This window comes from Rhinatrema bivittatum, chromosome 5, assembly GCF_901001135.1.
Source record: "Rhinatrema bivittatum chromosome 5, aRhiBiv1.1, whole genome shotgun sequence".
Taxonomy (NCBI): Eukaryota; Metazoa; Chordata; class Amphibia; order Gymnophiona; family Rhinatrematidae; genus Rhinatrema; species Rhinatrema bivittatum.
In genome coordinates this window covers 14058150-14076918 of record NC_042619.1, presented here as the reverse complement: position 1 = coordinate 14076918, position 18769 = coordinate 14058150, and the positions used below count along the sequence as shown (strand labels likewise).

The 18769-nt window shown below is 42.2% G+C and overlaps 1 protein-coding gene across 1 annotated transcript in view; it reads left to right on the top strand.

Moving 5' to 3' along the window:
• The window catches only part of CLPB (ClpB homolog, mitochondrial AAA ATPase chaperonin), a 346145-nt gene that overhangs the window by 319890 nt on the left and 7486 nt on the right, over nucleotides 1–18769 (top strand). The window contains 3 exon segments of the mRNA XM_029602044.1: nucleotides 221–294; nucleotides 2294–2413; nucleotides 16979–17083. Of these exon segments, the coding sequence (XP_029457904.1) occupies nucleotides 221–294; nucleotides 2294–2413; nucleotides 16979–17083 (299 nt within the window).

Below are 18769 nucleotides of genomic sequence, written 5' to 3'. Positions count from 1 at the left end.
TGCAGGTGGCACTAGGGTTTATGAGGCAGTGTCAGTTTAACTTTCTCTGTTTCCATCTGCTGGCAGGGATGCATAACCCATAATCCATGGTACTACAGGAACGAAAATTAGTAGGTAAGAACCAATTTTCTTTTCATAGTTCTGGAATCTGTAAGTGTAAAATGTTTTAAGATTAAGTCACTGTTCGCGGCATTTGCTTCACGTATTTTCTCTTTTACAGAAGATGTGCAGATAAACGAGAAGATAACCATTTCCAGGCACTTTAAGGAAAACGTCATCCGCCCCATCTTAAAGGTACAGTCAGTTGAGGCTTTACTGTTAGTTCCTTGAAATCATTTCCCAGGATAGCCTCATCTAGATGATAGATGTGCTTCACATGCAGTGGTGATGAAATGAGAGGTTTGTGTAAAACACATCCAGTGGCTCAGTGGTAGTGCTTCTTGCTGCCATGTGGAGAGCCTGGGATTTGATTCCCAGGCCGGCTAGGGACTGGAGGGTACTGCAGGTGCAGCAGTGGTGGCACTCAGAGTCCGTATTACCATATTCTAGAAAGAGCTTTGGCCGTTGCCCAAGGCCATCGTTGCAGTATAAGAAGTTGAATCTTGAGAGGACGTTTTCCCCTCTCGTTCAAGCCTTGATCCCCATTTACCACAGCTACCACAAACACTAAAGAGGATGCAAAAAAAAAAAAGCCATGCTAAATACTTTTCTATTTAGCATTCTTTATTGTACTCACAGGTCATTTGCATACCATTAGTTTACTGTTTACCAGGTTAACACTCGAGTAAAAGAAAATCTGTGCTAAAAAAATAGCAGAGGTCTTTGTTAGGCTTTTTGGAATAACCAGGTTTTTAGATTTTTTTTGATAGACTGGGGAGAAACCCTAGAGTACTGGTGGCATTTCTGAGTGTTCAAGCTTCCTAGTAGCAGAGTTCCCTGTATTTACAATCTCTCCTTCAGCTATGGGCAGAAGACCTGTAATTAAAATATAGTTGCAATTTTTATAGCACTCTAGATGTACACAGCACTGTATAATGGCAATAAGTATTCAGGTGTACCAGAAGTCCCTTCCCCTAAGAGTTACAGTCTAAGATACCTGAGGCAATGGAAGGACACAAGGAGCATCAGTGGGAGAAGAGGGACTTGAATCTGATCACTAGGCCTCTCTTCGTTCCGATACTGAGAGAAACAAAATTCCACTGTGCTTAAAGAACGACCTTCCTGCACATGAGGGAGCTTACACTTTTCCCACTGTGGGTTTAAATTTTAGAAACCCATACTATATAATATAGGGTGGAGGTGTAGCCTAGTGGTTAGAGCAGCAGGAAGCTGACACGCCTATGTGGCCCTGGGCAAGCCACTTCACCCTTCCATTGCTTTAGATAGAAATTTAGGTTGTGAGCCCTCTGGGAACAGGGAAACACCTGAATGTAACTTGCCTTGAATAACCAACAAAAAGGCATGAGCTAAATCTAAGTAAATAAATACATACCAATCTAGAATTTGTGAGTGCTTTATAATCAGACACATTGTGCCTTCAGCAAGTGCTTCTTACTGATACCACTTGTACATTTTGCATCCAGAATTGTGCATCTCAGTCTTCTCTTGGTGCCTCTCTTACATAGTAAGAGAGGCTGCCAGCAGCTCACATAAATATAGGTCCCTGCTGAGACCTCACTTGCAATACTATGTCCAATTCTGGAGACTGCACCTTCAAAAGGATATAATCGGGAAGGAGTCAGTCCAGAGGGTGGCTACTAAAATGGACAGTGGTCTTTGTTCTAAAGCATATGGGACTGGACTTCAAGATCTAAACAAGGATACCCTGGAGGAAAGGCAGGATAGAGACTACCTCCAAGATTTCCATGCACAGCAGGCGAGCCTCTTTCAATAGAAATGAGGGTCTAGAACACGGAGTCATGGGGTGAGGGTGAAAGGGGGATAGACTGAGGAGTAGTCTTAGGAAATATTTCTTTACAGAGAGAGTGGTGGATGCATGGAAAGGCCTCCCACTTGGAAGTGGTGGAGACAAAAACAGTATCTGAATTCAGGAAAGTATTGGAGCAATACAGGGGATCTCTGAGGGAGTGATAGGAATTGTAAGGGCTCCGTGAATTGGACAGATAGGCAGACTGAGATATGGACCATGTGGTCTTTTTCTGCCATCCTGTTTCTGTATTTCTATATCTGTCTAGGGTGGTACTATGGATGCTGCTGATTACTTTAGTGCGGGGCAGTGCTTGTCCAGTGCTGTATTATAATTTTGATGGCTGCTGTCTTCTGCTCTTTGCAGGCTCATTTTCGGAGGGACGAGTTTCTGGGCAGAATCAATGAAATTGTCTATTTCCTCCCTTTCTGCCATTCTGAGCTCATCCAACTGGTCAACAAAGAGCTGAGCTTTTGGGCTAAGAAGGTAAACATGAACTCTTTTGTTATGGACGACTGGAACATAGGCTGCCAACTGAAAATCTGGCACAAGTACCATAATCTAACATGTAGAGAACCCACATGGAAGTAGGATTGATGCAAAGACCAGGGCAAATCAGTCAGAGAGCAAACCCCCTGTCACTCCGGACATCGAAGAGTGGCCAGCTGTCCAAACTGCTGTTTAGGGATTCTCTTTAGAGCTTTTATTTTAAAAGTTGATGTGGCAAAGCAGGCCATGGGGACCACGAGAGCCCATGTTATTAATGTACTTAAAGAACATTAATATTTATGCATATAATATAATGAAGAATATTGTAGTGTATTACCTTGCTTTCCTAATTATTATTGCACCCCCTTTCTTAGTCCCCCCACTCAGTAGCTCCTGTCTATTGTTTCTCCCTCCCTCCCCCCCAGTTTCATAATCAGTTCCACTGTAAAGCCTTTGTGGCTGCATTTTTTGTTTAATAGCAACCGATATGATGTTATTAATGAAAATGTTAAATAAATAAATGCTAAGTTAACTTAAATGCAATATTTCTCTCCCACTTCCTCACATGTTTTAGTCACTGGCCTGCTTTACCATACAGGTAGTATTTGTGCTAGCACCTTTAGATTCTTTGTAGTTAATATACTGGCCCTTCACACTATGGTTCTGAGTACCAGAGTTTTCTACTTCAATTTTTATTTTTTTAAGTCCCTTTCTGCTGGGTGTGCTCTGCAGGTAGATTTATTAGCACTGTGTCAATAAAATTATGAGGCATCGAGAAAGGATGCCTCCGCTGCCTGATGGAACAACTCTCCTAAGATCTTCTGCTTTTTGTAAATGAGGTTACAATCCTTTCTGCTGAATGTTCTTTGCACTGATGCATTATTGGCTGGAGCACTACATATGCTACTTAGCTATTAAGGAAAGAAAATTCTAGGTGCAGTACAATTTACTTACATAATGTCTTTATAAAAACATTAAATACAATGAGGTCCATATTAAAAGCCATTTAGACGGATAACACAATAGTTTTCTGTTTAAATGGCTTATCAAGCTATATTCAGTCTTTATCTGGCTAACTTCTACCCGGCTAATAAGTTAGGAGGCAAGAATTTAGCAGGATAAGTTAGGCACATACCTGGGAGGAGTTAAGTTAGCCGGCTAAGTTAACCCTGCTAACTTTGATATTCAGAGTTAGCTGGGTGAGGCAAAGAGCTGCCCTAAAGTTATCCAGCTATTGTTGGCCAGCTAACTAATTAACATAACCGGCTATATTCAGTAGTGCGGCTACACTGTTGAATATACCTCCAAAGTTCAGGTCAGCGCATCTCCAAAAAGATATAGTTGTACTGGAGAAAGTGCAGGGTAGGGCAGCCAAAATGATAAAGAGGATGGAATTGCTCCCCTATGAGAAAAAACTAAAGAGTTTAGGGCTGTTTAGCTTGGAGAAGAGCTGGCTGAGGGGGATATGATAGAGGTCTATAAGAACATAAGAAAATGCCATACTGGATCAGACCAAGGGTCCCTCAAGCCCAGTATCCTGTTTCCAACAGTGGCCAATCCAGGCCATAAGAACCTGGCAAGTACCCAAAATCATGAAAGGACTTAAATGGGTAAATGTGAATCGGTTATTTACTTTTTCAGATAACACAAAGACTAGGGAGCAGTCCATGAAGTTAGCAAGTAGTTTATTTAAAACAAATCAGAGAAAACTCTTTTTCACTCAAAGCATAATTAAGCTCTGGAATTCATTGCCAGAGGATGTGGTTATGGCAGTTGTGTAACTGGGTTTAAAAAAGGTTTGGATAAATTCCTGGAGCAGAAGTCCATAAACTGCTATTAATCAATAAGGATTAGTAGCTTGGTATCAATTCATTTAATGTTTGGGTACTTCTGACTTGGAATGGCCACTGTTGGATACAGGATACTGGGCTTGATGGAACCTCAGTCTGACTCAGTATGATATGGTATATCTTATGTTAACTGGATAGGTTTGAAAGAATTGAAATTATGAGTGAGCAAAATATTCCTTGGCATGTATTTATTGTGTGTCTGTCTAATCCACTGAAAGTTAAGGGTTGTTTTTACAAAACTACAAAAGCAGTCTATATTCCAAACTTTTTTTCTTAAGTTAAATCTACCCCCTCCAAAAATCAAAGCCGCACAAAAATGCAATTATACTCAATTCCTATGCTTGGCTCTAAAATAATTTAAACAACAAAAAGTTCACTTAGTGGTTTTGGAAGCCTTCTGAATGCAGCAGTACCTGAGACAAAAAGTCTCTGTTCTGCCTTACTCTGAGAAGTTTCAATGCAGGCATCATCCCCCCTCCATTAAAGAGGGAGACAAATTGTGCTGTTGAACACTGGAGCATTCGGGAGTAAAAACAAGCCCCCTTGGCACAGATAACATGCTGATGCACAGGAAAGAACTTTTGGCACCTTAGTCCAGAGCCTTTCCGGCACCATCCATGACATCCTTCGTGGCACCAGCAACATCTTGGCACTGAGACTCCAGTTACCGGTGTCAAGCAGACAAAGAAGTTCATTCCAGATAGGCATTTTATGCCTATTCTGTCTCCAGAGTTCTTCTACTGAGATTTGCCCTGCCAAACAGGACCATGACCCCTTGATGAGAAAAATGTCTTGCCTATATCAAAAACAATTTCCTAATATACCAGACTTCCTACTCCTCCATCCCAGCTAGAACAAATGTCTCCCATTTTTTGGAGTCCATGGCCCCAAAATCTGAAACTGAGTCCACTATTCCACCATATCACTCTAGACCAGAATCAGAGTCTGTGTCTCAGGGTTCACCTGCCATTAAAGGTGGAACAACCTCAGAAGATCCACCTACAGTATTACCTGGCTCTCAGGAGGAATAGCAATTATCACTGATTCACAGACTTAAGGGAAAAAGCACAGGACTGCTTTACGGCCAAGTCCATAAGCAAAGCACGTCAAGAAGCACTGTCTGAATTTTCAAGAAGGCTCATCACCCAGTAAAAATGTTGCTAGCAGAAAATGTTTTTATGGATTACAATAAGGCTTGGGGATAACTGCACAGAGCAGCAGTTGCTACCCTTAAGAGAAACATGGAATAACCTGCACAGTGCAGCAGATACTACCATAAGAAGCTTTCTGGGCAGACTGGATGAACCATTTGACCTTTTCTGCCAACATTACTGTGTTACTATATCATATACTTCCCTGTCATATCCTTTTGATGCTGGTGAGTCCACAGCCTCCTAGAAGTACATCTCAAGCAAATGGCAAAAGCAAGTCCATTTACTTTGCAGGAGGATTCAAACCCAAGGGAAGATTTATTTGGTGCACTAAAGTATATCCAAGCTACAAAAAAAGTAGTTGCTGTTCTGGTGAACAGAGTATTACAGGAACTCTAAACAAGGAAGTGGCAGGCACTCTTGTTGACATTACCATAGCAAGGAAATTCAGTCTCAAATACAAAGTTCAACATTATCCTGGTCATCAAAAGGTACAAATACCTCATGAGTCAGTAGTAGTGGAATTAACTCTGCAAAAAAGCAAAGCATTCCAAAACACATTCTAGCATCCCTCCAAGAAAAGATGCCAAGTTATTGGGCATCATAGCAAAGATGTTTTTCCAATCAGCCATGTTAACATCTAGAATAGGTGGCCATCAGTGCACAATCCATGTATAACTCATTGTAAACACTTATAGACATGACCCAGAAACTTCCTTCAGACTCTGGAATGCTTCACTCCAGTACTTCAAGAAGCAGAAAAATGTGGGAAACACCTAAATAGGTTAGCGGATGTCATCTTTAGGACATCTGCAATAGTCATTGGAGCTAGAAGGCTAGCATGATTTTGGGCTTCAGGTCTTTGCAAAGATGTTAAGAAAAGTCTTACTGATGCTTCATGTACAGGAGATAATCTCTTTGGAGAGTTAAAAAAAAAATATGGATCTCATTTAAAGATCACTGTTCCACTCTCCTTACACAGTCAACTACAGCTGAGCAGTCATCTACAAGTAGGAAAAGTGAACCACAGTACTACTTTCAGTGGCCTTGCCTGTAACAGCAGCAGAGCAGGCCATGTGCTAGGGATCAAGACCAAGCACAACCCAAACTTCTCCATCAAACACAGTCAAAATCTAATCCTAGCTTTTGACTACAATAGCAATAAAGCTTCCCTATTAAATGCAAGCAGCCTTCCAGTTGGGGAGAAGGCTTCAACACTTCTGCCCACTATGGACTGCAATAACAAGAGATTGTTGAACTTTAAAGATCATACAGTGACTTTCAGTTTCTTTCCCCCAAACAATTCTGTAAAGAATCACTCCACAAATGCAAAACATCTCCAACTCCTCCAGCAAGAGCTGTCAGCCCTCCTGGCTACAAATGCAGTGGAACCAGTCTTAATACCACAGAAAAATATCGTATTCTCCAAGTACTTCCTTATTCCAAAAAAAAAAAAAACGGGTGGGCTTCATCCAATCTTGGATGTCTGATATCTCAACAAACATATGTAGAAAGAAAGGTTCAGAATTAACTCCCTAGGGCCCATCCTCTCTTAATTAGAGATCAATGATTAGCTAATCACATGAGATCTCAAAGATGTCTATACACACATTCCGATTCACAAAACTCACAGGAAATTTCTATGTTTCACTATAGCCAATGATCATTTTCAGCCTCTCCGTGGCAGCCAGGGTGTTCACAGAATGTTTCACAGTGGTTGCTTTTCATCCAAGAAAAAACACAACGTTTGTTTTCCCATATTTAGAAGGCTGGTTCATATCCAAGAAATTAATTCCTCCACACTCCAAACAATGAACGCCCTATGATTTGTAATCGATTTTTGAAAATCCAATATGGACCTATCTCATATAATAGACTTCATAGGAGCCCGCTTGGATACCACACTAGGGAAAGCGTTTCATCCTAGCAGAGAGAATACATGAACTGATATAAATAATTCTAACTGTTTCAGATTAGAAACAGGTTTCTGCCTATTTTTCCATGAATATGTTGAGCCACATTGTAGTAACAGTCCATGTTACCCCTTCTGCGTGTCTCAACATGACACAGGTTCAGTGCACCTTGACGTTTCAGTGGAACCAGCCTCTATGACCAGAGCCCCTTGTTTTCTGCGTTAGATTTTTCAAGATTCTGCAAGGAAAAGTTAGCAAATTCTGCGGCACTAATGTGGCAATTTTTTTTTTATGGAAATGTTTTTTATTCTTAACCATTGAGTCAGCACAACAGTATTACATCATACAGTAGATATAAAACACCAGTCTTCAAAACAAGCAAAGGAAATCTACCAACATTCTTATGAAGAGACCCAGGCTAAGAGATATAGGTTTTGTTGTTTAAATCCACCAACCCTTCCCCTATCCCAAATCTAAAGACCTTCCCTAGCCAAACTTAACTGAACCTTCCCCCCCATCCTAACAGAATTAGACCCTCCCCCCCCCCCCTTCCCTCAAGGACAGGATCCCCCCCACTAAGAGCCCGTTGAGACATTGTGTACCCTAAAGAGTCAGATAATCTATACATACACCATGGTAAAGGCCTCGTAGGTGTCTGGAAAGAAACATATAATGAGAGAAATAGTAAGAAAGACGAGCAATAACATCAAAGATATACATTAGTTCAGTTTGTCCCCTTCCAGTCAGCACGCTTATCACGTTCATGTACACAGACGTAATAGCCAGGGGGCTAACCCAGAATAGTCTCATTCAGTGCTCGAAAACGCTAGTTAGTGTTGTCAAGAGAAGGCTTTGCCAAATTAGCCATGTGCAGTTTTTCTTCTAAATTGGGTAACAGGGCAACCACATCGCTGGGCAAGCAATTCACATAGTCCATCCAAATAAGTCTCGTCCACTTTCGGTATTTCTGCGGACGCTGTTTAGCTGTCCAATACTCCATGTGGAGCAGTCCTATAAGCTTTTTATCCCAGATAGAGCGGTATCATGGGTTGGGTTCCAGCCATTGAGCAAGTATAGTTACTTTGGCTAACAAAAGAGTTTTTTGAAAAAAAATCGCCTTAAACCGATCTAGACAGTGGTTTGTATCCGTCAGTAGGCCAAAAAGCCAAATCTTTGGGTCCAACGGTAGCATGCAACCCCATAAGTCAAACAGAAACCGTTGCAGATAAATCCAGAATGCCTGGACTGCAGGGCAATCCCATATGGCATGGTAGAAATTCGGGATGTGATGCTGACATTTTACACAGAAATTAGAGGATACCTGTCCCATGTGAAACGCTGTTTGTTGAGTATAATAGGCCTGGAAATAAATCTGGTAGAGCTTGTCTCGCATCTGTACACTTTCCACCGTCCGTGGGATATTCTGCAAGCTGAACAAAAAGTCTTTGTGCGTGAGCGGTTCAGGTAAGAATCTGTTCCACTTAGACAAAGGTGCATCCGGCGCCAGTGGATAGAGTAGTGCTTGTACCGCTCCATAGTATTGAGCACAACGGTTACGCTTACCGTCCGAACCTTGTAGCAGCACTAGCAATTTATAGGAGGAGACAAAAAGTGGATGGGTCAGCAATTGTCCAATAAGGAAATGTCGTAGTTGGAGATAACAATAAAAGTCGGTATGCAAAAGTCCATACTGTTCTTTCAATTCTTGGAAACTAAAAGGGATAGGAGGCGATACAGACATATTTAAAAACTGAGATACATTCACTAAACCCCTATGCATCCATCTAATAAAAGGTTGTTGTTGCATACCTGGTAAGAAAAGAGGGCACCCCACAATAGGCAAACAGGCAGTATAAACAGTATCCACCCCTACAATCTGGCATAGCCTCCTCCACATGTGACGGAATGGGCTAATAGTGACACTGGACACAATAGCACTTGGTAGAGATTCGATCGGCGACTGCAGTACTGCACTAATTGATAACGGGGCAACCCACGTATCAAAATGGGCAATCGGTGAGCAGTAGTGCGTGTGCGCCACCCAGTCCCGTATGTGACGGAGCAGACTGGCATAGTTGTAAGCTTGCAAATCCGGGCACCCCAACCCCCCAGCCTGTTTTGACCTCATGAGACTGGATAAAGGTATTCTCGCCCTTTTTCCCCACCAGAGGAAGCGGCTGAGGGCACTTCTCATCGCTTGAATATCTATTTTCTTTAACCACACCGGAAGCATAGCAAATAAATAGAGCCACTTCGAGATTTCCATCATCTTGACCAGAAGGATCTTCCCTGATATTGAAAGTGGAAGGTGTTCCCAGGAACGTAAGCGAGTAATAAACTTATTTTTTAGTGGTAGCACATTCAAGGCATACAATTTCCCCAAGTCAGCCGGGATATAAATACCCAGGTACTTTAAGGATTGAGTGACCCATCGTAAGGGAAAATTGCCCGGCCATGTAGAACTAAGGGTACCCAAAATATCTAAGGCCTCAGACTTATCCACATTGACTTTTAAGCCTGCAAAAGCACCATATTCTCTTTGCACCCGTAAGACATGCGGTAAAGCCTGTACCGGGTTGCTTAGGATGACCAGCATATCGTCCGCGAAAGCAGCTACTTTGAACTCCATCCCCTTAAAGCGCACCCCTCGCAGCTCTGGGGCCAGTAAAAGTTTCCGTAATAGGGGATCCAAGGCTAAGATATACAAGATTGGTGAGAGAGGGCACCCCTGCCGCACTCCACGTTGGATGGGAATTCCCCCGGATAAAGCGTCATTTGCAGAAATATGAGAGATGGGATTGGCATAAAGAAGGGAAATGGCTTGAATGAGTCGAGGAGGAATACCAAACCGGGCCAACACAGAGAACATATAGTCCCATGAGACCCGGTCAAAGGCCTTTTCAGAGTCGAATCCTATGACCAGCGTCTGCAATTTTTTCCTGTGGGATGTTTCAATAGCTGAGAGTAAACGGATCACATGAGCCCCTGCATTACGACCCCCTACAAAGCCCACCTGCGAAGGCGAAATTAAATGAGGTAAAACTCTATTCAGTCTAAGTGCCAGAATTTGTGCGAAAATTTTTAAATCATAGTTTAAAAGCGATATAGGACGATACGAGGCTGCCAGAAGTGGGTCTTTTCCAGGCTTCGGCAATACCGTTATAAACGCCTTATTAAAGGTAGGGGGAAAGGTTCCATCCTGCCAAGCCTGATTGTAAAAGGCAGTCAGGGGACTAACGACTTGTTCCATTAAAATCTTATAATATTCCACCGGGAATCCATCAGGCCCTGGAGACTTTTGTCCTTTCCCAGTCTTTATGACCCCCCGAAGCTCCATCTCAGTAATAGGGTTACCAAGAAGGTCCCATTGAGCAATAGGGACCTGGGGCAATGGCAGGTCTCCAAAAAACCTCTGTTCCTCCCGTTCCCCACCTAACCGGTCCTCCGTATACAAAGTTTCATAAAATGATCGCAATGTTTCTAAAATTTCAGTGGATGAGGTAACATACTGGCCCGTGTTTGTACGTAGCCCAGAAATAAATGACTTCTTTCGTTTAACCGCCACCATTCTCGCCAATAGTTTGCTAGATTTGTTACCATATCGAAAGAAATGGTGATCTGAAGCTGCCATCATTTTGTGAGCACGAAGATGCAACTGGGCATTCAGTGCTTGTAGGCAGCTTTGGTAAACTTCCCTATGTACTGGGGAGGGAGATTCTGCTAGGTCTTTCTTTGCCTTCTGCAGCTTAGCTTCCAGGAGAAGAATCGCAGCATTCAGTTGTTTGCGCTTCCGAATAGTATAGGCAATTACCTCCCCCCGGAGCACCGCTTTACTAGCCTCCCAGAATAATGTGGGATCTTGCACATGGTCCAGATTATGTGTGGCATATTCCCTCCATTTCCCTTGCAGGAAGCTATGGAATTCCACATCCCTATAAAGATGCCCCGGGAGGCGCCAAGGTTTTTGTGGAGGCCTGTCCGTTGTAAACCAGACATCAATCCACACAGGCGCATGATCCGCCACTGCTATAACCCCAATGTCAGCTAGTGCAACCCTAGAAAACAGGTGCTCCGCTAGTAAAACAAAGTCTATTCGGGATAGAGTGTTATGAGCCTTGGAGACGTGTGTATAATCACGCTCTTCGGGGTGCAATACCCTCCATACATCCAGTAATCCTAAGCGTTTACACAATTGGCGTACACCCGAGTACTGCTGCGTTCTGTATCCCAAGGGGAGCTGAGATTTATCAAGACTACCATCCATCACACTGTTCAGGTCCCCAACAAGTATAAGGTCACCTTGTGTCTGCGTAAGCAGTATATTAATCACATTCGTAAAAAAACCCGGTTCCGGTGTATTAGGGGCATAGATATTACATAGGGTGATGGGCTTACCAGCAAGAGAACCAATCAAGGTAATGTATCTCCCTTCTTCATCACGCAATTCTTGATTAACTAGAAATGGGGTATTTTTATTTACTAGGATCGCCACTCCCCCCTTTTTTCCTTTAGCCTGTGAGAAATAGCAATCAGACACCCATTCTCTACTTAATTTTACACTCTCTGTATCTGACAAATGAGTTTCTTGTATGCAGGCGATATTAGCTTTTAAACGATGAAGGTGCTGCAAGACCTTCTTCCGTTTAATGGACGACCCCAGCCCATTAACATTCCAAGAAATCACCCTATATTTACCCCCCATAACCCATACAGTGAAACATAAAATAGGCACAGTGCAGAAGTAACAGGAAGAGGGGGCGAGGCTCCCAGCCTAACCCAACCCCCAGAGCCCAGACACCTTTCCTGACCGCCAGACCTCCCAACCCGACACACTGAATGTTTAAGATACTCTTCCACAACGTCTCGTGCTCCTCTTCAGATATAGCTCCATAATCCGGGTGACCCTCCCCTGCCCCCCACCCCCCTCCCCATCCCACTAAATATTCCATTATCTAAGCCCGCCCAATGTTATTCGGTATACCTTATTCCTAACCCTACACAAACGAAATGCAATACTTCCCTAATAAAGGAAACGTGCACATGTGGTTGGACACCGCGCTCCCCCACCCACATACATCCAGAGCCTTAACCAAACATTTAGAACCTCACCCAATTTTAACTTAGAACAGTTTGTACATTAGTTATGCACCAGAAACTTGCAAAAAGAACCAACAAAGTCCAAAAAGCAATCCGTTGTAGCCGCTATCGGCTTCCCCTTCGGACCCTTGTTGTCTCGAGCCTTCCAAAGTAAATGGATAGTCATTTGTCTGCCCGCCTCCATTTTAATCACTGTAGTGTGCAGCAATAAATGCTTGTGCTGCCACGGGGTCATCGAACAACTTGACTTGCCCCTCATGCCAAATACGAAGTTTTGCCGGGTATCCCAATGCAAATTTCACTTTTTTATTGAAGAGCAGTGAACATATGGGTGAAAATGCCTTCCTGAGAGCCGCGACCCGGGTTGAATAATCCTGCACAATCCGGATTTTATGGTTGTGATAAAGTAAGTCCGGAGTATTCCGAGCTGCCTGGGCAATACGTGCCTTGTGCGCAAAGTTGAGCAGTTTCGCTATCACAATTCGGGGTATCACCTCCGAGGCTCTCTTCGGGCCTAAGCGATGCGCCCGCTCAACAGCTATTATGCCTTTCAGGTCAGGAAGAGACAGAGCCTCCGGCAGCCATGTTTCCAGTGCTTGCCCCAGCTGGTTATCTTCCAAAGATTCAGGGAAACCGATGAACCTTAAATTTGAACGTCTAGCTCGGTTTTCAAGATCGTCTATCTTGTCCGCCTGCTCCAGCACTATTTTTTCCAGGGCCTGCAGCTTTGAAGTGTGGGCATGATTATCATCTTCCAAAGTGGAAATTCGACCTTCCACGTGGTCCACCCGAGGACCCAGTTCCGCGAGCGCTGCCTTTACCTCCTCCAGCTGCGTGCCTATACTGGCCAACTTTTCATCAAGAGCTGTGTGGATGATATCTTTTATTTCCCCAAGCAGCTGATCATTCCTCGGAGTTACCGCAACCGGAGAGTCTTTAGGCGCGGCACTCGGAGCGCTCGCAGTGGCCATTTTGTCCGGGCCCGACTTAGATTTTTCTTTTTCCTTCCGACTCCCCCGAATCGGTTTTGAGGGCGGCGTTTTCTGCATATAATGCACTATCGACATGTGCGAAGGGCCACTGGAGCTTCAGAAAGCTGGTCGGCGATAAAATCAGGGTTTCTGTGTGGGTGGAGGCAGCGCGGCGGCCAGAGCTAAGCAAAACGCGTCTTGCTCAGTCTATCCACATCACGTGACCTCATGTGGCAATTTTTAATAAAGATTCACACTTCTGACTATACAAAAGTATCAGGTTTTTTTTATTGAAGCCATTTACGTATGTTTTTAAACAATATTTAAACTATAGTCAAATACAAAATTTACCAAGTAGAAAGATCTACTGTTTATTAAGTAAAGACATATGTTAAAAACTTTTAACTGTGAAATGTCATTTTAGTTTTGAATTGAAATACAGTGCAATCAACCTTTTTATGTTTTCTTGAGAAGGTCCTTGTCTTTCCGAGTATCTCAGCTTATGTTTGTTGAAAATGCCCTCAGAATCAACAGTTCGTCATGCTGTTAATTACACATATGTGCACATATGTTGGACACATGGTAACAGACACAAAAACGGGTTAAATTACCACAAGTTTGAAACTTGGCAGCAATAGTGTTTTCATCAATGCTTTTATGAATTGAAATTTATGCCTTCTCTGCTAGCTAAGGGACACCAGCAGCTGCAAACTTCCAGAAAGGGCATCCAAGTCTTTGTAGCTGGTTTATAGTTGACCATGTATGCAGGTGCAAGAACTTTGTATAAAGATAAAATTCTTCTAAAGGGACAATACTCCATTCAAGAATTATTTTAAAATCATATTTGATTTGATAAGGATTTTAGAGATATTTGAGGGATCAAACATTCTGACTGCTTTTTCTAGCTACCCCTCCCCTCCTTTTCAAAGAACAGAAGGAAAGGGGGAGGGAACAACAAAAACAGAGAATTCCCTGCAAGCTGTTTATGAGGGAAGGGAAGGCCAGGAGCAGAGAAAGTGAGAGCTGAGACTGAAGGCAGGTAGGCATCCTGTAGCTTTCTTCAAGAGATTGAATTAAAAGGTAGGAAAGCTTCAGGTATGTTGATTATGCAGGAGGATGTCAGTTATGCAGTAACAAGCTAATTATGTGGTTTCTCCTGCAACCGCACAATCATGGGAGCCTGCCTATGATCGCATTCCCACAAGGTGAATATGTCCAACTCTCATCCATTCTCTGCCATGGTCCTACAAATTTATCGAAGGAACGATTTTTTCACGAACCGCAATTTCAAATTACAATAACAGATTCCTCAAACAAAGTTTGGTGAGCTCATTTGAACAGCCTTTATTCTAAAGTAACTTGGTCTACACAGGAAAGATTGCTCCACATAAATCATATAAAGCTGAGAACAATGTTCAATAACCTACAAGTATTCAGTCCCTGATTAAAGGAGAAAGTGCTGCTGATCCAAGTTAGACAATCAAGTGTTGATGCGCTGTATCAACAAACGAAAGGGAACAGGCTCTTTCAGTCTTTTTCAAGAGCACCTGCAAGGTTTGGGAATGGGCAGTATTCCTGATGTGTCTGATAGCTGTGTCCCTAGGAACAAAAACCAGTTAGCAGTCATGCTAAGTAGTCATGAATGGTCTTAAACCACTGAGTAGCACAGAAACTTTTAAACTTTAGGCTACTCCGCAGCTCTCTTTACAATACTATTGAACAACAAAGTTCCCACCTATTGCTCCAGGAGTCCAGCATAGAGCAGTCTAGTGGCAAATGTTTTGTTTTAATCCCATGGAATCGGGGGTTTCCTTATGCGTTCTCTCTGATTCAAAAGATAAGAGAAAAAGATCTAATGATTATGATGGCCCTTTTTTGGCCTTGCAAATTTGGTTTCCATGGCTTCAATGCCTAGCTGTTCAGCAGCCAATAAAATGGTGGATATTCCCATTCCTGATCACTTGGTGCAATGGCAATTTTTTTCATCCTAGACTTCAGTCTTTAGCTTTGACTGCATGGATGTTTAAAGTAAATTAGTCTGTTTTATGAATTTCCCTGCTGAAAGAGCCAATGTAACAAAACCTGTGCTAAAATCAGAGTTACATTTTAATGTGTGTGGTAAAAACATCAAAACTCCACAGAATGCAGGAAGCTAATGACATGCAAATAGACCAAGAGTAAAAGAAAAAGCATGCTAATGAGACTCTGCTTCTGAATGGTAGATGAATTGTAATGTGAACAAGTGCAAAGTGATGCACAAAGGTAACAATAATCCCAGTTACAGGTTCACGATACTGGATTCTGCATTAGGAGTCTCCATCCAGGTAAAGAACCTTCTAGTTCTTGCAGATAATAAAGTGAAATCCTCAGCTCAGTGTGTGGCAGCAATTAAAAATCAAATATATTATTTTCCATTCTTTTTTGGATCATTCTATTGCCTTTATATCGGCAATGGTTTGACACACCTTGAGTACTGTGTGCAATTTTGGTCAAAAAAGACATAGTGGATTTTGAAAAGGTACAAAAATATAAAGGGAATGGGTCCCTGAAGAAGAGAGGCCACCCAGAGGTTAGAACTCTTTGGCTCATAAAAGATTCAGCTGAGAAAGTGAGATGATAGAAGTTTATAAAATCATGAGTAGGGTGGAATAGGTGAATAAAAACAGTTATTTACCCTTTCAAAAACTACTAAAACGGAGAATCCTCCAGGAAACTAACAACCAGCAGATTTGAAACAAATTGTAGAATAATTAAGTTGCATAATCAATCAGTGCGTAATCAAGCTGTGGAATCTGTTGTCAGAGGATGTGGTCAAGGCAACTAGCATAGTGAGGTTTGGACTAGCTCCTGAAGGAAAAGTCAATAAAACATTATTAGCCAGGTAGACTAGAACAAACCATTCTTACCATCATAGAGCTCGTTTTAAACCATTAATGTACCGACACGTGAATTCTATACACCTTCTCTCAAGCTCATAATAATCATTTTTTCATAGATTCATCTAGCTCCAATACTCGCCGCCTTACGCTATATCATAATCCGGACTATACTCCATGCCCTTCTCCTCATCACTTAAAATAGTTGATATAAATTATCCAAGTTACATTTTGATGTTAATTTTAACTCGTTTGATGTCTCTTATTTATTATATTTTAATTCGTTTGATGTCAGTTGTTTTTCCTGTTTGTTGTCAGTTGCTCCCAAATGTATTAAGTTGTTATATCTGTAAACCGGAATGAAGGCAGCCAGCTAAATTCCGGTATATAAAAACTTTTAAATAAATAAAATAAAATTATCCCTGGGAGTGAGTAACGAGAAACGGATCAACTTTTTGGCATCTGCCAGGTGGTTGTAGCATGGACCAGCCACAGACTAAGATAGGATGCTGGGCTTGAGGGACTTGGGTCTGACCCAGCATTTCTTGTGTTCTTCTGGTCATTGTTCTGGTTTTTAATTTCTTTCGCTATGATTTGGCCGTAGGCTAAAAGATGAAATATGCAGTTTTTTTTACCATTGATCTTGGTCTTATGGTTCACATGATGTTTGTTGAGTAATTTGGCATTTCTCTCTCATTATGCAGGCCAAACAGAGACACAATATCACTTTGCTATGGGACCGGGAGGTAATGGATGTACTGGCAGATGGCTACAATTTGCACTATGGAGCCCGCTCAATAAAACATGAGGTACAGTAAAAAGCACAAAAAAGACCAGGACCGGTTTGGTAGAACCTATTCTCTAGCAGCTCTCCCTTCTTTTGCTTGCCCACAGTAACTGCTTTGGCTGTTTTTCTGACACACCCAGAAATATAAGGCTTTTTTGAGTTAAGCACACCATCATGGCTATGATTATATTGCACTTACAGGCTAAGACTGTCCCTGAGGCATGATCAGTTTGCTTAGCCCTCAGAGGCTTAGTGACAGCACTGTGTGCTGCTCTATAGGAGAGCTGGGTTCATCCTGACCAGATTTCTACTGCTTAGGCAGTTATCTGGCTAGAATTTGGCTGGATAAATCGTGGAGCTGCAGGAGGCGTTCCGGGGAGGAGTGGAGTTAGCCAGATAAGTTATATGAACCTCGTAATAATTAGGGTCAGAGTTGCCGAAGACCTGGGTTGGCTTCCCAAGCCTTGATTTCTACTCTCAAGACTGCCAGATCTGGGGGATGCTGTGGAGAGAGCGTTCACAGTGCCCTAACTATCGTTCGGTTCAGATGGAGCTGCAGACTGTGCCTTTGGGCAAGGATGTCTCTGCAGTGGTAGGGTTACATTTCAGAGGGGGTTTTAGAATGGGGGGAAACCTTGGGTAGCTGTGAATGAAGGCTTATAGGAGAGTAGCTCTAGTTAGGATGAGTTCCATTTGAGCTGGAGTCCAAAGAAAAGGTTTGTGAACCCCCTTGGACAGTATATATTATAGCACAATTTATTCTTAAAACATTTGATCCTAATCTAAAGTCTGATAACAGTATTGAATAAATAATTCAGACAAAAATTATATATTTTGAAATTTATTCAACAAAAAGATAAAACAATAAGTATCCTCGTGTGAAAAAGTATATGAACCCTTCATTCAGTAACTGGTGGCATCTCCTTGAACAGCAGTAACTTCATCTAAACGTTTCCTGTAATTGTTGATCAGTTTTTCAGATTGCTCTTAAGCAATTTGAGCCCTTTGTTTCATACAGAACTGTTCCAACCTTGTGACATTTAAGGGCTTCCTTCAATGAACAACTCACTTCAGTTCTTGCCCAAACATTTCAAGAGGTTTAGGTTTCGATATTTGACTTAGCCAAGCCAAAGCACAAAATCTCCTCCTCTTCATCCATTCTCTAGTAGATTTACTTGAATGTTTGTTTAGGGTCATTGTCTCACTGCATGATCTAGTTTCAGTTTACAGACATTCAGGTCTGGCATTCTCCTCTAGAATTTTCTGATAAAGTAGAGTTCATGGTTCCATCAATGATAAGCCATCCAGGTCCTGATGTAGCAAAACAGTCCCTCACCATGATACCACCACCACCATGCTCAACAGTCAGGAAGAGCTTCTTACTTTGGAAGACAGTGTTTTGTTTTTGAAAAATGAAAAACATAAGAATATAAGAAATACTGTAATGGGTCAGACAAAGGTCTCTCAAGCCCAACATCCTCTCTCCCACAGTGGCCAATCCAGGTCACAAGTACCCAGGAGGATCCCAAGGAATAGATCCATCGTTCTTGCTCATAACCAGGGAAAAGCAGTGGCTTTCCCAAATCTACCTGGCTAATACGCTGTTTTCACCACATCCTCTTTTTTAATATTACCAGAATGTTCAATTTTTGACTCATCTGTCCAGAGAATATTATTCCAGATGTCTTGTGGGTCATCCACATGTTCT